General features: G+C 46.1%; 2 protein-coding genes across 2 annotated transcripts; one reads left to right on the top strand and one right to left on the bottom strand.

Annotated features, from left to right (window-relative positions):
- The first annotated feature begins 496 nt into the window (after window positions 1-496).
- On the top strand, window positions 497-6,109 carry LMOD3 (leiomodin 3). The gene is made up of 3 exons (XM_057366373.1): window positions 497-873; window positions 2,691-4,082; window positions 5,527-6,109. Exons 1-3 carry the CDS (start codon window positions 577-579, stop codon window positions 5,551-5,553), a joined length of 1,716 nt encoding a protein of 571 aa, XP_057222356.1. The 5' UTR covers window positions 497-576; the 3' UTR covers window positions 5,554-6,109.
- A 1,759-nt stretch (window positions 6,110-7,868) lies between these two features.
- Window positions 7,869-17,719, bottom strand: ARL6IP5 (ADP ribosylation factor like GTPase 6 interacting protein 5). Its single transcript, XM_057366372.1, has 3 exons — window positions 17,474-17,719; window positions 9,938-10,155; window positions 7,869-9,615 (listed from the first exon to the last, which is right to left on the bottom strand). The coding sequence occupies exons 1-3, from the start codon at window positions 17,647-17,649 to the stop codon at window positions 9,443-9,445; spliced, it is 567 nt and encodes a 188-aa protein (XP_057222355.1). The 5' UTR covers window positions 17,650-17,719; the 3' UTR covers window positions 7,869-9,442.
- Window positions 17,720-18,302: the final 583 nt, after the last annotated feature.

The raw sequence follows: 18,302 nt of genomic DNA, 5'->3' as shown, positions 1-18,302 counted from the left end.
AGCTGAGGGTGGCTGCACTCACACCAAAACCTTCGATGGTCAGTCAGGGCTTGGACCCGGCCAAAGGCAGCACAGAGCCCGCAGTCTCGGGCCATTGTGAGATAAACTGGAGATATTTTGGGTACAGAGACCTTTCTGATTCCTCCCACCGGCAGGATTCACTGCACACCTCACAGGTGCTGCTGCTGTCCCTTTGTCCTCCTCCAGTGATTCCAGCACGGGGTGCAGCCCCGAGCAGCAGTGTCCGGAATCCTCTGGAACCCGTCCGTCTCCTGCCTCCCTCCGTGGGGCACACACCAGCTGCACTGAAATGTCAGAAGGGTTTGCACAGCTGACAGGTTGCTGAAAATGGAGCATCGCCATAAATTCTCTTTATCCAGCCAAGTGCAGCTTAATATAGACTTAGCTGCACGGGCTGCCTCCTGCACTGGGACCGGGAGCTGCCGCTGCTCATGACCAAAACATGAACTTGGCAATTTAACGGAATCAACTACTGCTAGTGAGAGGGGAAAAGAAAATCCTTTGAAATTTATCTTTGTCTTTAGTTTTAAAGAGCATTAGAGGAAGGAGGGAAGAATGAACATGTCTGAACTCGGCCAAAACTCCGAYGAAGACGTGTGTCCTGAGGACATCGACGAAGATGAAATCCTGGCAAATCTGTCCCCTGAGGAGCTGAAGGAGCTGCAGAGCGAGATGGAAGTCATGGCCCCAGACCCTCAGGTCCCAACTGGGATGATCCAGAAGGATCAGACGGACAAACCCCCCACGGGGAGCTTCGACCACCGGTCCCTGGTTGACTACCTGTACTGGCAGAAGGCAACCAGACGCATGCTCGAGGATGAGAGAGTTCCTGTCACCCTCCTGCCCTCTGAGGTAACGAGCAAAAAAATCACAAATATTGGTTATGCATCAGCAGTGGGATCTGTTTTATAGCTTTAATACCTCAACCTGCCTCTGCTTCTGCCCCTTATGTAAGATAAGAGTGCAAACAAATTTAGATTAATCCTAAAAGCCTCATCAGTGATAGAACSCAGCTTGGACTGATGTCAGGGTTAGTAATTTTTTAATTGCTTTTCCCAAATATTTACTTAAGCTTTTTAATAGAAGAAAATCCTAATTCTGATTCAGTAAAGCAAATCACTGAGAAATCATCACAAAATCAGTTTTGGAGGATGTAACTCTTAATTTGTTTGACTTTGCATATGGAACAGCATGATGTTGCTTTTCCATGGAAGACTATATTAATCATACATATTAAATTAATTAATTGACAGAATTTAATGAGGTGTTAGAGAAAAATCCCAAACCACTGAATTTTTAGAGGGTGAAATCTTCACTAACAACCAAGCATGCAATCTCTGTGAACCAGGTCAATCCTATTCAATTCASTGCTTAAGTTTGAGTATCCCCTGACTTTGAAATAAAGTTAAGGTCATACTTAGATGTTTTTCAGGATGAGGGCTACACTTAAAAATAGGTTAATAGGATTGAAACTTGGCCAGATGAAACACGTCCATACTTGAACCTGAGTGAACTTGAGGTAACTGACTTATTTTATTTTTGTTTTAAATATCAGTGGTTTTATTAACGTACACTAACATGGTCCATCACGGAGTTCCCGGGGCAGGTTTCATGGCCTGCCTTTGGAGACCAGGGGAAATTGTGGGGTTTTTTCTCCACCTGCAATGCTCTAATGCTCAAAGAAACTATTTTTTTTAACACTTCTGAGTTTAAATCTGAAATCTGGGTGTGGAATTGGCTGCTGCATTCACAGCTGGTGAAACAATCCCCATACTAAACCCATTCGCCACCACAGCAAAGGGGCAGAAATGTCTGGGACCATTCTGTCTGACTTTGGGTGCAGCACAAGCTATGACACTCTCTTGCCTGAAGCAGTGCAAATCTCAGAGAAACAGCTTGATTTTATCAGAGCTTTATTGGCATTTCCCTGTGGTGGAGGAACAGCTTGCAAAAAGATGCTTGTCTAAGAAAAGTCACAGCGAGGAATGCCTCTGGAGATTGGCAGATGTTTGCAACTAATTTTATTTGGATGGTAGAAGCCTCACTGCCCTGCAACTGCTTTGTGCAGGGGCTGGTTTCTTATCTCTGGGCTCCAAATTGAGTGAATGTTTTATCTTCAGGGAGGTGCTGCCTTCGGTGTGATGCTCTGGCACTGCTGGAGCAGACAGCCTCATTGTCCCTTTTGCTGGAGACTTCACAGTGTCACAATGTGCCCTTTTCACTCCTCCTTGGGCTGARCAAACCATCAGGAGCTCACACTGATTTCCAGTGCCTTGAGGCATATGAAAGAAACCTCCTCTCTTGTCAAAGAAATTATTAAGATTAYGCTAAATCCAGAAAGAGAATTTGGATCAGAGATTCTTAACCCCCAGAAGAGTTCAAAGACCCTCTTTCTCATATCATTAAATATGTTCAGGATTTAATTGTCAGGAGTGAATTTTGTAGGCAAAGATGAGGAACTGTTTTGCAGCCTAAGAACAAATTGTTCCCATGTTCCCACACAAACCGGCACGGCCTAAACTTACAGCAATGACAGTTTTAATGATTATTCTCTAACGTATGGGCATAGAGGGATCTAAATCCTGCTGCTACCTGTTTGTTTGAGCAGAAAGTTGTTGTAACAGAGCCATTTTGCAATTATTTCAGCTGTGAGGTTTTGTCTTCCTCAGAGAAGTGCTGCGGAGGAGACGGAAGGAAAGGCTGGCAACGGTGATGAGGTGGCTGGCAGGAGGATAACGGGAACAGAGGGAAAAGAGAGACATTACCAAAATGAGCACGTGTCTGACTCAAAAACACAACCTGGGGAGGCAAAGAGAGATGGGAGTGATAAGGAGAGAGTGGTGGAAGAGGATGAGAAAGAAGCAGCAGAGGAGGAAGAGGAAGATAGCGAAGAGGAGGAGGAAGAAGAAGAAGAWGAAAGTGAGRCTGAATTGGAAACAAAGGAGAATTACACCAATGAGAACAGTCACAGCCACCAGATAAGTAAGAAGCCAGATACAGAACCTGARGAAATCAAAGAAAAGCCTAAGGAAAATGAAAAGAAAATATCAAAATTGAACATCCCCCAGAAGTTAGCACTGGATACCAGCTTCATGAAGCTGAGTGCCAGGCCTTCAGGAAATCAAACCAATTTAGAAGACAGTTTGGAGAAAGTCCGAAAAAACAACCCGGACGTGAAAGAGCTCAACCTGAACAACATAGAAAACGTCCCCAAAGAAATGCTGATAGATTTTGTCAACGCCATGAAAAAGAACAAGAACATAAAAACGTTCAGCTTGGCCAACGTGGGGGCGGACGACAACGTGGCGTTTGCGCTGGCCAACATGCTGAGGGAGAACAGGAGCATCACCACCTTGAACATCGACTCCAACTTCATCTCGGGCAAAGGCATCGTGGCCATCATGCGCTGCCTGCAGTACAACGAGACACTGACAGAGCTCCGCTTCCACAACCAGAGGGGCCTGCTGGGCCACCAGGCTGAGATGGAGATMGCCAGGCTGCTCAAGGCCAACACCACCCTCCTCAAAATGGGCTATCACTTCGAACTGCCGGGGCCCAGGATGGTGGTGACCAACCTGCTCAGCAGGAACCTGGACAAGCAGAGGCAGAAGAGGCAAGCGGGGCARAGGCAGCAGCAGATGAAAGAGCAGAAAGAGTTGATAGCCATGCTGGAAAATGGACTCGGGYTGCCTCCTGGGATGTGGGAAATGCTGGGGGGACCAATGCCCCAGCTGAGGATGCAGGAGCCCATGCAAGCCCCCAAACCGCCCATCCCTGCAGCTGTGTCACTAAACAAAAGGCAGGAGAACATGAGGCCACCGGCCCCAGAGCAGCCCTGCAGAGAGAATCCCGTCAGCTTCAAAGTGGTCAAGCTGAAGAAGAYCCAGCGCAAACCCCCCGTGCCAGAGTACGTGGAACCCGCCGAGAAAACCAACCTCAAAGACGTCATCAAAACGCTGAAACCAATTCCCAGGAGAAGGCCACCTCCCCTGGTGGAAATAACCCCCAGAGATCAGCTCCTCAACGACATCCGTCAGAGCAACGTCGCTTACCTCAAGCCGGTGAGTGCGGAGCGGTGGCGGAGAGGGGAGGGAATCGCCTTCACCCGCCATGCCCTGAGCTCTGCTTGGCCATGCTGGGCCATTGTGGGGCTGACAAAAACACCTGCACGTGGCTTCATCACCCTTCTGTGCCAGGCTGCCCCTCCTGGGATGCAGGTGGGGTTTTGGCAGCGCTGGGGTGTGGCTTGCACAGGGAACTCACAGCAAACRCCGGGGCTGCAGCCTTGTGCAGCCCTGTCTGCATGTGTAAGGTAAAAGAGAGGAAATTCCCTCAGGAGGTGAACAAACCCACAGAAATTCAACTTAAGGTGCTTGTAATAGTGTATTAGCTATGACCATCTCACATAGGCTATTGTGAGATGTCTGTTTCAGGAGTACAACAGGTATTGTTTTTCACATTAGTCCCCCATTAAGCCCCATGTTTCTCTCTTCAACAGCTGTGTTTCTCCTTAGCTCTCACTCTACACAAGAGAGCACTGTCACTTGGCCCACACTGAAATCCAGCCTGGACTGACAATCTGCAGCCCTGCAGATGGTGGTCTAGGATTAACGTGAGCGTTCTGTCCCCTAGGCAAGTTTTGGGGTTCTGAGTTTCTGCTGGCTGGGCCTCTCCTCAGGGCATTTCTGGCCTTTCTAGACCTTTCTGGCCTTTTAGACCCACTCATGTAAAGCTCACACTTTGTGCTGGTGACAGCAGACTGGTCCTTCATTGCCATGGGACCTGCTGCCTTCCCAGCTCCCAGGAAGATTGGGGACAATGGCACTCGTTCTCTGCCAGGCACAGCCCTTGTTTTGCACAGCAATGACTGAGAAATTCTGCTGCCCCGTGCCAGGAGCAATCCTGAATCCCAGCCATTCCCCCCAAAATGATCAGGAGGTTTTTTATCCATGAGAGCTGCGGGGTTAGAGGCAGAGGGATCAGTTCATGGTGTATCCTAAACATGCCAGATAACAATTGCTATCACAGCCCATGGAAAGATGAAATGATGGACATGATGGTTGGGGCTTGGGGTGGTTTGGTGTTCAGTTGGTGGATTGTTTGGGGAGGGTTTTGGGTKGGGTTTTTTTTGGCCTCTGTCATCAGGCCACTTGGCTTTGATTTGGGGCATTACTGTGTTTTTCTCCCCATCCTGCATGAACTTAGCAATTCCTTATTTGCCTCAATACCCTCAGCTTAATTTCTAAAATGGGGTTTTGATGCTTGAGCCAGCTGAAGAGTTTGTTCTCTCCGTGATGGGACACAATGCCTTCAAGTTGATTTCCTGGGCATTAAGCATTGCAAACATCAACTGGGGTGTTACAAACAAAATAAATTACCCACCAGAGCTTCTTGGAGCTCTCAGCTGTTATATATTTAGTTTCTGAGGGTTCATATTAGACTAAACTGGCTTGGGAAATAAGCCTGAGAAATTTCCTCCTCCTAATCCTTCATGTCCTTGTCCAGGTGCCGTTGCCAAAGCAGCTCGAGTGAGARACCAGACTGACCTGAAGAAAACAACTTGGAATAAGGACTTCTCAAGTTTTGCTTMCAACTGTTTCAGCAGATGTTTTCTGCAGAACCCAGGTGGTATATTCAACTCTTTGGGAACAAGGCTTGCCATACACACTTGTGTAAGCGTGGTGAAAACGGCTGGCATGGGAAAAGTCAGCGCTGAGCGTTTCCATCAGGTATCAAACAATCCTGCTGCCATCTGTCTGCCAAGTGGATTTGAGGCTTCAGTTTGTTGTGGGAGTATTTTCTCAGAGGCATCAATAACCTTGTCTTTCTAGTTTGTCAGCAAACTCTTTTTGCTTCCACGTTGTCCTTCTGCTGCCAGATTCTGCAGGAACGCGCTGTGCTTTATCTTATCTTTCTTTTCACACACATGCTACTTTATTATTCTCTTGTCCATGAGAAATGTATTTGGTTTCCATGTACACAGCTTCATTTTTTAGGCTAAGGAAACAGAAATGAAATAAAGCTCTCTCTGTAAGATGTGTGCAGCACTTCCATCGCTAACAAGGCGCTCACAGACCGAACGACTGCTCTGGTAAAACAAACACATTTCAAACTCCGTTTCAGAAACATGCCTTGTGGATATTGTACCTGATCAGCATGTAAAAGACGATGCCATGCTCTGSTTTGAGAGCTGGGATCTTCATTCCCCATGATTCACCTCTGTCTTACTGCAATCTTTAATTGCAGCCACCTTGGAGAGCACTGAATGCCATTTTAAGTCTCTCCCCACACTCTTCTGTGGCAGGAGGATGAACTGTACCTCCYTCTATGCCAGGGGTTTAAGAAACTYRTAATTCCTCCTAGTCTGATGTATGATGTCACACCCCTGGCAGGGCTGGAATTGAAGAGGTAAAACCTGTATATACACAAATTATTTTCTCTTTAATATTTTTGCAATTTTTTTTYATCCTCTTTTTATAATCACATTAAATTCTTCTGCTGTCTTTCTTGTTAAACAGCTACAGGTAAGTCACACTCCTGTGAAATATATCCACAAGTGACCAGTTGTTTTGGGGTTTGTTTGTTTTTTAGAGTTAAAAGGCAAAGGGAAAGGACAAAAGTGTTCCCTTTKCTAAAATGCAGCTCCCCTGCCTTCCTGTGGCTGACACTTGATCCAAAGGCACAGGTTTGTAGCTCCTAGCAGGATTTCCTTCAGGTGAATTAGTCTCCAAGGGTTAACTCTCAGCAACCTTCCCCTGGCAGATAAATCCCAGTCCCACCCTGCTCCCCTTTCCCGTATTTATTTTAATACTCCTGTAGTATCACCAATGCCCAGGACGTCTCGAATCCAATTTAGTCTCTACTGTCACTTGTTCAAATTTTCATTTGTCCTTTTGGTACCTATYACCTGCTCTCTTTCCAATCTCCATCTTCCAGCCTTGAAAAGCTCCTTCTCAGCCCTGCTCCTGTTCACAGCTGTAAAGCCCCAAACTTGGAAAAGCTGCTTGATAGAGAGCAGATAGCTTTAAAGCATGTAAGGGGGGAGTCACGTAAAAAATGGAAGTGATTTGCATTGCATCCCTCTCTTTTTGTAAGGGATAAAAGTAGGGAAGGGAAGGAGCTCAGTACATCCAACCAAGCCCTTGCACAGAGTTCAGGAACAAGTGACCAGTGCACCAAATCACTCCTCCAGAAAGCTCTTGGAGCACTCTGCTCTCCAGACTGCCTTCAAGGGCTKGTGCAGCTCAGACTGCAGCAACCAGGACAGGGAAGCACAAAGGAATATATAATATAATACAGTGCTTTACACTCTCCAATTCAAGCTGCCAGACACCAATTACTGCTACACCCAGAAGCTGCCAAACACGAATTTCCAGGGTGGATAGAGCAGGACCTGTGAGTCCCTGCTCTGATCCGTGTTCTCCCACTGAGCAGCCTCTCAGTGATCACAGGAGGAGGGAGGCAGGCACAGAGATCAAACCATTAGTCTGACTGCAGCAGAGCTGCCTTCCTGCCCTAGGCATGGCTCCCAGTAATCCTAGAAGCAGAAATCCCTCTCAGGTTAATTAACAGAAATGTGAAATCCCAGTTAAGTAAAGCAGAGTTATGTAAGAGACCAAACAGCATGAAGACATACTCTAAGAATTCCACCTCTGTAGAGCTGCCTTGTTAAGGATGCAGGAGCAAGGCTGCAACATTTCAGCTCAGAGGTCCCTCGGGCCCCAACAAAGCTGACACAGACACAGAGCAGTCAGAACCACCAGCTCAATCCCCAYCACAGGCTTGCAGCACAAGCTGCAAGGGGACAGCAGATCTCCACCACCACAACCACAGACACAGGCACAAGCTCGAGTTTCCAACCATTAGATTTTATTTTTCTTCATAACTGTGCAGTTTTTAAAATGCTACTGTAATGATGAAGTCATAGGCTACTATGTTCTTTAGGTGTGGAAACAGTTTTTGAAAAACAAAGACCATGCGCTACAAGTGAGGAACAGGCCATTGACTCTTCAGCTGGAATATACAGACATTTTTGATAAATATTGATCACTCTAACACTTAAATGGAATGACATGTTCAGATTTCTACACAGTTCACTATGAAAACAGCATGGCAAGTTACATAAAAGCTTCAACTTCAAGGATCCTTGCTTTTTTGTTAAATTAATTACTTGGTTAGAAAAGAGAAATGCAAGAATATTTGAAATGGAGTCTCACTTGCATAACTTTCCCCCCTGTTGTTGGTAAGCTCCTGTTATCAAGATGATTCCACCAGAGCTGGCAGTTAAATTATGTAYATATAAAAGAATCCCCCACACTGCTTTCAACATCAGGAGTTTCAACAGGCAAATATCTTCACGAATTTGGAATGGGTTTTCAAAAATTGTGTCTTGACATTTATTGCTTYTACTTGTAAACCTGAAATCCAGTTTATTCCTTTGAGGAGTGTCGGAAGTACAGAGTCAACAGATGCATGTTTGACCTGTATCTTTGCATTCTGGGTGAGAAGAAAGAAAAAGATGACYCATGCTCAAGAACACACATACACCTCCATCTACAAACGGCCTGTGCAGACTATAGCAGGTAAGTCCTAAAGTAGCAGTATTTAAAAACATCAATGGGGTAGAAACCCAGCTCATCCAACCTATCAGCAAACTTTTTCTCCTGTGCTTGGCCAGAGTTTAGCTGGTACACAAGGAAGTTTGGCTCTCCTACAGAAGGGAGCAGTTCTATAGATGAGGATTTTGGAGAGACTGAAGGTAAATATTACTGGGACTGGCAGGCAGGGCCATGTATACTCCTCATGCTTACAGAGATTTAGACTGTTCCATGGCTGATAAAGGAGGGCTGTGAGGTGAGGACAGGAGYCCAGACTGGGTACAAGCACTGCACAGTTTACCACGAGCCAGTTAAGCTGGTAACGTGGTCTCTGTAACACAGAGCACTCAAGGGAGGGATTTGGAGGATGCAAGAGATACCTGCTTTTGATACATTCCAGCTCACCTGAGCATCACCAGGCTGAAGGTGCCATTAAGCATAACCTGGCTAAACCACAATATTTTAGAACTGAGATAAAAGGGATGTTGCTTTAATAGACCAATTTGCTACAAGACAGTTTGAGAGACTGCATTCCATAGGTTTCCATCTCTTCCTCCTCTACCCCCAGAAGAAGAGACAAGCAAACACARTTAAGTTAGTATGTACTTGTGTAAACACCAGAACATTTTGCTATACAATAGAAAAAAAGTTGYTGTTCTTATGTTCTTAGAGGAGCCCTGAAGACCTTGGGATACCTGTATCCTGCAACTATTAACCTGTACCACATGCATTTCCTGTTTTGTACATAAACTGAAAGCAAGCTTGAACAATAGTAAATAGCAACTACACTCCTGCAACAGGCAGAAATGCCACGTTGCAGCTGCTTACTCCTTCACTTTAGATATGTAGTCAGCCAGTTTGTTGATACTATCCTCCTGCTGTTCTAGAGCATCCAGGATGAAGCCCATTGGGGTCTTCTTCAAGCCTATTCCCTCCATCTTGTTCTGCAGCTTGTTCTGTATGTTCCGGAGCCTCAGGGAAGCGTGGACAAACATCACTGCATGACACAAACACACCCATTAGCTGTTAATGCCCAAGGAATGCATCGCTCTTGCAGCACTCAAGACACATCCCAGCATCGTGACATTGCTGGAAAATGATGATTTATCAGTGACTGCMTAAGTAATCACACGTACCCATTTACTAATAACAACATTAAAGATGGCTTGTGCTGTTTTGTGTCCCCTCTCCCCCATTCTGCTTTGGGCCCATTTAAACAGAGATAGCAAAGTTAACACCCGATTTAGACTCTGCAGACTTGTTTGAGCAAGCTCAAGGCACACACATCTAACCCCCCCGAGAAGAGAACAAATGCTTACAGAGGAGAGGAAGCGTGATCCCAAACATGAACACCATGACATCTCCCAGGTAGGAGATCAAGAAGTAGCTAGACAGCATGATGGCCACRACAAACGTGGTTGGGTACTGCTTCTTCAGCTTGCGGAGTATATCCTTGTTGTGYGACATCCACACAAACCCCAGGAACACCAGCACCACCACAGTACCACCAATGAGCATGTTCAGGGGACTCAGAAACCTGCAGAGAAGAGGGAACAAAAAAAGAGAAATGTTCAATTTCAGAAACTTCATGACTTGTGTCCATATAGGAACAGCCATATTCATAGAAGTACTTTGCAACAGGACCCCTCCTATCTCTGTAATCAACTCATTTGATATCACACCCACAGTTAGCATATTCAGAGAACACATGGAGCCAGCAGTTGCCTAAGAGCAGCTCTTCCCTACACATGACCAAAACCAGGCTCAGGCTAAGCATTCAGATGAACTAGCTTTACATGGTACATTGTTGAGGTTTGCAGAATGGGAAAGGTAAAACACTGAGTGAAGGAAGTTACTTCTTATTTCTGAACAAACCTTTTCATTGGTTTACAATCAAACAAATGATTTGTATGAACCTGCAGAAGGAGCTYGCCACTGTCAGCACAACAGATGGAAGCCCAGTCCCAAGCAAGCATGCCTGGGAGTCAGAAGGAACTGGAGTACAGAATAAAGGCCTTACAGGAAGAAGAGCCAGGCCTAGCAAGAGTCACTGCTGAGGTTTGTGTTCTGTTATTGTCATAAGAGTTTCCAAGCAAAGCAAACTGTCCAGTGGATCAGCTCTGGACTATAAACAGTAAGTCCCTTTTTTGGATGAGGGCAAGAACGTCACCTGCTCAAACCACTTTCGCAAATATTTAGAGCTCGTTCAGAATCAAGCTTTCAGCAATGCCTTTGTTGAGCTTGTTTCTGTACTCACACAGAGTCCAGGCTCTCTGGTATTTCACTTATATAGCAATAAGTTATTTGAATTCATGTGCATTCTGATTTTCTGGCTTGTAYATGCACTGATCCGATTACACAGCAGCTGARGCCTCCGGGCTATTRCAACTATGGCAGCAGCATGACACCRCCCCGAGAAAGCCACACATGCTCAAGGTTTCCTCCTGTAGACTTTGCAGCTCGTCCTGCTGCTCCAAAGCCACCAGGCCCAGTGACTCACCACTCCTCCCCACTGCTGAGGAGGATGTTATGGTTTGTGGTCTGCGCTTCATATCCGGCGCAGGCASAAGAAATGGACTGGTGTTGCCAACACTCTACCTGCAGTGCCAGGGGGCATTTTCCTGGAGAAGGAAGAACCCCCAAGAATTATTTTAGAGCAAGGACTGGCTCTTTATTCTTTAAGTCAGTTGTGCCAACAAGAGACAAGACAACTGGACAGAAAAAGATTAAAMTTCAGAGTAGTTCCCCACCTGCTTCTGCTACTCATGCTGAAAAGCCAATAGGGCTTTCTGGAAGTGGTGACAGGGCAGACTTGCTTGTTGCATTTGAGTCACTCCCTGTAGCTGGCCAGATTATATTTAGCTCTGAATTGTCAATCTAAAGTTTCCAGGCTGGAAAAAGTGAACGGCATTGCTCTGGAAAGAAATTGGTTTCATCTGTATTCCTTTGCAGCAAGAGCAGGATGACTCATGACTGGACCACACTGGTGCCTGGGTTATATATGTACTAMTGGACATAGCAGATTCTTAAAGTAGAATTCACCTCCACACCTCAGCTGTCTTGAAGCAGACATGGCCAAACTTAATACTACTCACAGTAATCTATTTTTTGTTGCCAGAAATCCATGGACAAGATAATCCTGGAAGCAACAAAGATCTAGGCAGAGTTCCACTCTACATTTTCCATGTGCTTGGAAAATACTCTCCAMGCCTTATCATCCCTACACTTCTCTCTACTCTTATTACAACTTCAGAAACTTGTGGTGAAGAACCATCCCTCCATATTTATAAGGAAGAGACCAAAGACTTCTCTGTTCTACATTTCTTTCTGATATTACACAGGTTCTGTACAACTGACTGGCTGTAAGGGATATGAAGGGGGGTGAGGGGAGAATGCATTCACAAGGTCCCACTTTTGTCAGGAAAGTGATTTGAATTACATGTTTTCTGAAGTGGGCTGCATTCCAACGCGTACAAGGGAACAGTGAACAGAAGTATCAAGTGAAGGCATTCAGAGCCACATGAACACAGATGGGGATCACAGTTGCCACTGAAAACCAGTATTCAAATTATCAGCCATGTGTCCAGAGACTTCACTACTGCTGATTACAGTGCTGGATAGGGTGTCATATGCCAAAGCCASCCTTTACTGCTTGACTTGCCCACAGCATAATTTACAGCACTATCTAAGATTATCCTAGAAATCCATATATATAAAATTCTTCTACAGCAATGGCATTTTTCAGAAAGGCAGACCTCCATTATCCAGTTTGACTCAGATCTGTTGGCATGGTGCTCTTAATAACACAATAGCTAAAGACTAAAGCGGAAAAAACATGGATATGTAATTTTAGAACATCAGAGACCGGGTAAAAAAACAGAGCTGTGTAACAGCTCTAGAAGCCACCTTACTGTTGAACCCCCAAAAYTGATATTTGCCTTATTTATACAGAGGTCAGAACACAAYAGGAYAAATTTGTGCWCRSGCAAGGAGGCTGGAAGTCTTTCAGMRATGCAGAGACAAGGTAAGTGACCAGCCATTAAGCATGTTACAAGATACTTTCTAAATATAATTTCCTTTAGCAGGGATTGATGAGACCTCAAATACCTAAAAATGTAATGCACAGAACTATCAGCATGGCAAGGGTATGGTGACTTGAGCTGACATTRCTCAGCTGACTCAGGGTAAGAAAAACTCTTTTAGGGTTGGACATAAAACCTACTAACTTCCYTGACCCAGAAAGCAGTCAGTAAGGTAGGACTAACAGCACCTAGGGGTGCTAACAGCCCACAGCACCCAGCTGAATGACCTCCTTTGCTGTCTGTGGTGACAAGATACAACACTGGTGGGATGCTGTGACCTCCAGTACAAAGTGACAAGGAAAAGCCCTCACCCAGATTGAGTTTCCTGCTGCCCTGCAGATACCAGGCTTCCTTCGGCATTTGCAAAGTAGAGACAGGGAAAACAAATGAAAGGAAACATCCTCATGGCTGCAGGGCCAGGGGCATTGTCCTGTGCCAAGCTGGACCACAGGACACTTCGTATTCTTGGAAGCAGCCTCAGGAGAGCAGAGATGCTCGGGGTGCAGTTGTGTGGGAAAAAGTACTGGCAGCTACCCCTGGCCAGCAAAAACAGATGAAGATGAAATGCTTTTTTTTTAAACTAGATTCATATTTCTATGCTCTGCCCTACATGCATCACAAGACAGGTTAGAATTCTCACACAGGAGCAGCAAAACCCAAAAGCCCTGCTCTCAGTGAGTTATCACATCATCTCTTCTTGTCAGGCTGTTTCATACCTGCACTGGTGCACAGCAKGAGAGAAGGAGGACGTACAGCAGCAGCACAGGGAAAAAAAAAGAGCTTGGCAAGGCACATCCTTTGTGCAAGACAAGTAGCCTCCGGCAGCACGAGCCCAGAAATAGGATAGGCCACATAAAAAGCAAAACCAAGATAGCTCCATCCTCATACCATCTCCATTTTAGATGACTGTCTTGGGGTGATTATTCAGCAGTTGCTGTCACATCTGTTTCTTTAGCATGTGACCAGGCAAGTCTGAACAAAGGCGCTGAGTAGGAGACTGGCAGTCATTGAGAGCCACATTTTTTTACATAGAGCAGCTCAGGCTGAAATAAGCATGAAAATTCCTTTTGCTCCATCAGAGCCCAAGCAATAGGCAGGTTAGAGCAGTAAAATGCTTCTTTCCTCACTTGTATTAATTTAGTTGACTTGAAAGATGCAGTTCTGCCTCCTCTCTCCCTGCACTTTGAGCTTCACTGAGGTTACACAGCTGTAACTAGGGATAGCACATAAAACTATAAATAGCACATTGTCTGGGGGATAGGCCTCAGCATCCACAGATTTAGCAATGCTTCTGTACCTACTGTTGCTCACTTGCATAGCTTTGGAAACAGGAGACAGATTCCTTCCTGCAGACCTTTGTGAAGTTATGCATCAACATTATTATGTAAGACGTTTTAAAATTATGTGTTTTGCTCACTCAATCTTTCATCAGGAATGAGAGAAACTAAACGTTTTGCTGTGCTGGAGTCTTTGTTTCAGCAAAGGGGATCACTATAAGTACATCAGCTAAGGTAGTGGTCTGGGGGAGAAACAAAGAAAAAGAATATGACACAGTCGTTGATTGCTGGGATTATACAGATGGACAGTAGATGTTTTAAAGAAGTGGTAAAAGAAAGACACATCAAATCTCAGGCTGCAAGAAGAAAGCTATAACAGGACAGAATGAGCACTGATGCAGCACTCTGAAATCCAGCAYGCTTTTTTAAAACTGTCAGATTTAGAAGCTAATTTTTAGCAAGTACATGGCAACAAAAGCCTAGATGAAATTACATTAATTTAAAGTAGTTAAGTTTGAACTACATGATAGAGAGGCCTTGTTGGAGTAGGTGGAAGAACAGACAAGTTTCACTTATTAACCAAATTGACTGTTTGAGGGGAGTTGCAAGATGTTGTGGGAGGCACTGAAGGCCCTGATTTTAATAAAAATTCATACAGGACTCACAATGACAGGGCTCTGGCACAGGGTAAGAACAGGGAGTCCAGTTCCTCTATAACTGGGAGAAAGGGCACAATTCTGTCAAGATCTTGGGTTTTATCAGCAATCTACTGCAACAGAGTTGTAGGGGGAATAAAAGAAAAAGCAGACAAGTCCAGAGTCCTTCTTAAAGGAATTTGCAGGGAGGGGGCCTGGAAGAAACAGGCTTGCTACCACCAGCCTATGCTTGTGGGGTGGCACTAATTCAGGAGTTTTAGTTTCTTGTKCACTGATTTATTATTTTTACCCAGCCCTGTAGGTTGGAAATAWAGTTTACATTATTGCAAAGCACAGAATTTCATTTGCATGTTACAGTAGCTATGGCAGAAGGCAAAGGGAGGAAGAAAGGCGGGGACACAATGCAGTAAAGATGATTATAACTGCACTCTGCTCATTGTAAGGTTATTCCATATCTTGTGGAGAGAAGGYAAAAGGCGGGACAGGTCAGCTGTGTTGTAGGAGGGGCAGTAAACTAAAGCTGTGGCAAAAAGCACTGTATTTCCAGTATCRAGAAAGCACTGGGCTACAGTTTCTGTGTCTGCCCAGCACAACCACAGCTAACAAGTGTTGCAATAGCTGAAAATATTACCTTTGCATTTCAAGTCTGTCYATATAATTAGATGGTTTACAAGCAGGTAAAGTTGGTCACGGGGAAAGTTTAGTTTTGATCACAGAAAGACCACTACATTAAGGGTTTCAATAATCCTGCCCTTAGGCCTGGACACAGCCCTGGAATTCCTAAAAAGCCATGATTCATTATTTATCACTCAGGGGTTCCTCCCCATGATAGAATGAAGTGCAAGACAACTTAATCACCAATTTAAATTTATCAGGAGAACTTTCTCTACCTTTCTCCCAAAGCCACACTCTGGCCAAATGAAAAATATTTTTATTACAAGAAATTGATACTTTTTCTCTATTGAAGTATTATTGCATTCCCTTCAGAGTTCTTCTCCCATCTGATTTTACTTCTGTGTTAGAAGAATCAGGTTCATCATATACCAAAGACTCTAAGACATGCAATTAAAAAAAGATGAGATAAAGATCCCACTTCAGGTCTTGTTCATCCATAAGTTTTCAACAAAGGTTATCACTCAATATTAAGATATTATAATTGCAGTTCTGATATTAGTTTCCAACTTCTGTGGCTCTTTTCCGCCTCCACCTCCCACCTCAGCATGCTAGTAGGAAATAAGGGGGAGAAAAATCTCCCTTGATCTGAGGAAAAGTGATCAGAGTTCAAAAGGAAGCATTTAGGAGAGTGAGTAAAAGCTGCTGGCACGCCTGTTTTCCAGCCAGAGATATCAAGGTAGTTKACATTCCTTCCCCACCTTCTTGGGCAGGAGAGCTGTCTCCCTGCTTTCCAGGGACACTGTGATTTACCTGTTCATCGAGAGCTGGCTACAGCATCGTGCTGCTAAACAAGGATAAATGAACACACAAATCTAGAATGAGGTGGCAGAAGAACAGCAAGGCCATGAAGTCTTATTTTATCTGTTAGTCTGTAAAGATCACTGCAACATACTCCCACAAGAAAAAGTCTATGCCCCTATGTTGGCCTTGAAACTATCATGCACCAAGAAGAAAATGCATGATTCTGAGCCTATCCTTCCACAGAGCAGAGGTCAAAGCTCCCTGTGASTCAGAGAATCTTTACCAACTTAGATGCTGGGTCAACAGCTTCAAAAGCCCTAACAGGATGCAGAATGCTTACCCCTCCCCCCAAAAAAATTGATTTAGGGGAATCATTTTAAGCCTCTGCAACATAAGAGATAAGATGTACTTCAGCCAAAGCTCTGGCCTGGTGGCTGGGCAWTTCTCCAATTTAGGCATTTGCGGGTTGTTTGTTGAGAAGAGTGGAGTATTCCAGTTTCCATATTAAAAGCTTAATCATCAGTTTCTGCTTTATGTCTTGCTTAAGAGCTTTCTGACCAAAGACCCTAGAGCAATACTGAAACAGAGTCACATAGCCTTGATTCAGAAGATGATTATAAGGTTATTTCCTGGTTCCCTTCAGGAACGTTGGGCATGACACAACATTCTACCAGCAGATGGTCCTGCCTCGAAGGTCTCAATCCTGCCCACCAAAATGAAACGAAGTAGTATTTTATCTATTTTATAGTGAAGTTTTTTTCAGTATAAGCTAACTCAGAAACAAGAAAGGCTTGCCCTGAACATTACTTTAGAACTGTTAACATAGAGCAGACCTTATCTATGTATTTTTTTTAAATTCACAGCTGAGCGTGTCTCAGCCTGAGCAGCCCCGCTGGGCAGGYTCGGAAGGAAGCACAGATCGCTGCGCAGGATGCGGCTCCGTTCTCGGCGAGCAGCGACATCCCGCACTCGGAGCATCGCTGCCTTCTGCCGGGCGGGTTTGAGCGCAGCCCCCGCCTGGGGCAGAGCGCTGCAGGAACAGCCCGGGGAAAAGGGAGATAACAGCGAGTSCTCCGACCGGCCCGACCCCACCAACACATCACAAACCCCGCTGCTACCGAGCGCCCCCGCCAAGGGGGGGTACACCAAACCTATACGTTTTTAAACGACACCAGAGGTTTAAGGAGATGCGGGAGATGAAAAGGCATAGAGGAAGGGGAAAGATGGGAAAGAAGGAAGAAGGTAGGGGGAAAGGGAGAAAGGAGGAAGGGAAARCGCAGCTCCCCCGCCCATGTACCCTCACATCCCAGCCGGGTCCTTTCTGTGGCACCGTGCCGGGTGGCAGAGCCCCGCACCGGGCACCGGGCCCACCCCAGCCCGCCGCCCCCGGCCCTGCCCGGCGCACCGCAAGGCCGCGCACTGACCCCACGATGGAGACGAGCGCCGCGGCCACCATCAGGTAGTTGGTCTGGTAGTAGAGCAGGTTGCTGACCACGCGGTTGTTCCATTTCGAGATGTCCTTGAGGTCGGGCAAGGCGAAGCGGTCCGARCCGGGGAAGAAATCGTCCCAGGCCCGCAGCGGGGCCACCTGCACCTCCATGGCCGCCGCCGCCGCCGCGCAGGCTCGGGAGCGCCGGGCACCGCCCCGGGGCGGCTCCGGCACCGCGGCTCCGGCACCGACAGTGACACCGACACCGAGAACGGTACCGGTACCGAGAGCGACACCGACAGCGGCACCGACACCGATACCGACAGCGGTACCGGTACCGAGAGCGGCACCGACACCGACAGCGGCACCGCCACCGGCCCCGCTCCGGTCCGGCCCCGCCGCTCCGCGCTGCTGAAGCTGCGAGCGAACGAGCAGCAGTAGCGGCAGCACAAGCGACAGGCGTGTGTCACCGCCCAGGGCGGGCAGCTGACAGGGGCTGCTGTCAATAATCGCTGTAAATTCATTGTTCCTTCAGCAAGTGGTGATGCACGTTGAGCGTTCACGTGGCGAAGACACTTGGCATCATGTGTGAAGCGAGGGATGAGTGGAGAGGGCACCGCGAAAAGTGTCAGCCCCAGCCGAGGAGGCACTGCGAGGGGTCCCATGGCAGGGGGGCTCTGCTATGGGATTGATGTCCCCAAGATGAATTTGCTGTCTTCAGGCTGAACTTTCTCACCTTTTGCAAACTTAACTGATGTCGTCTGATTTCAGAACTTCTATAATAGAAGTTACCTAATGAAGAAATTTGCRTTTCAAGCATGGCG

The sequence above is a fragment of the Malurus melanocephalus genome, unplaced genomic scaffold (assembly GCF_030028575.1).
Source record: "Malurus melanocephalus ecotype Western Australia unplaced genomic scaffold, MMel_1.1 scaffold_64, whole genome shotgun sequence".
In the NCBI taxonomy this organism is placed as follows: Eukaryota; Metazoa; Chordata; class Aves; order Passeriformes; family Maluridae; genus Malurus; species Malurus melanocephalus.
The sequence above is the reverse complement of the archived record's forward strand: the minus strand, read 5'-3'. Positions and strand labels throughout refer to the sequence as shown.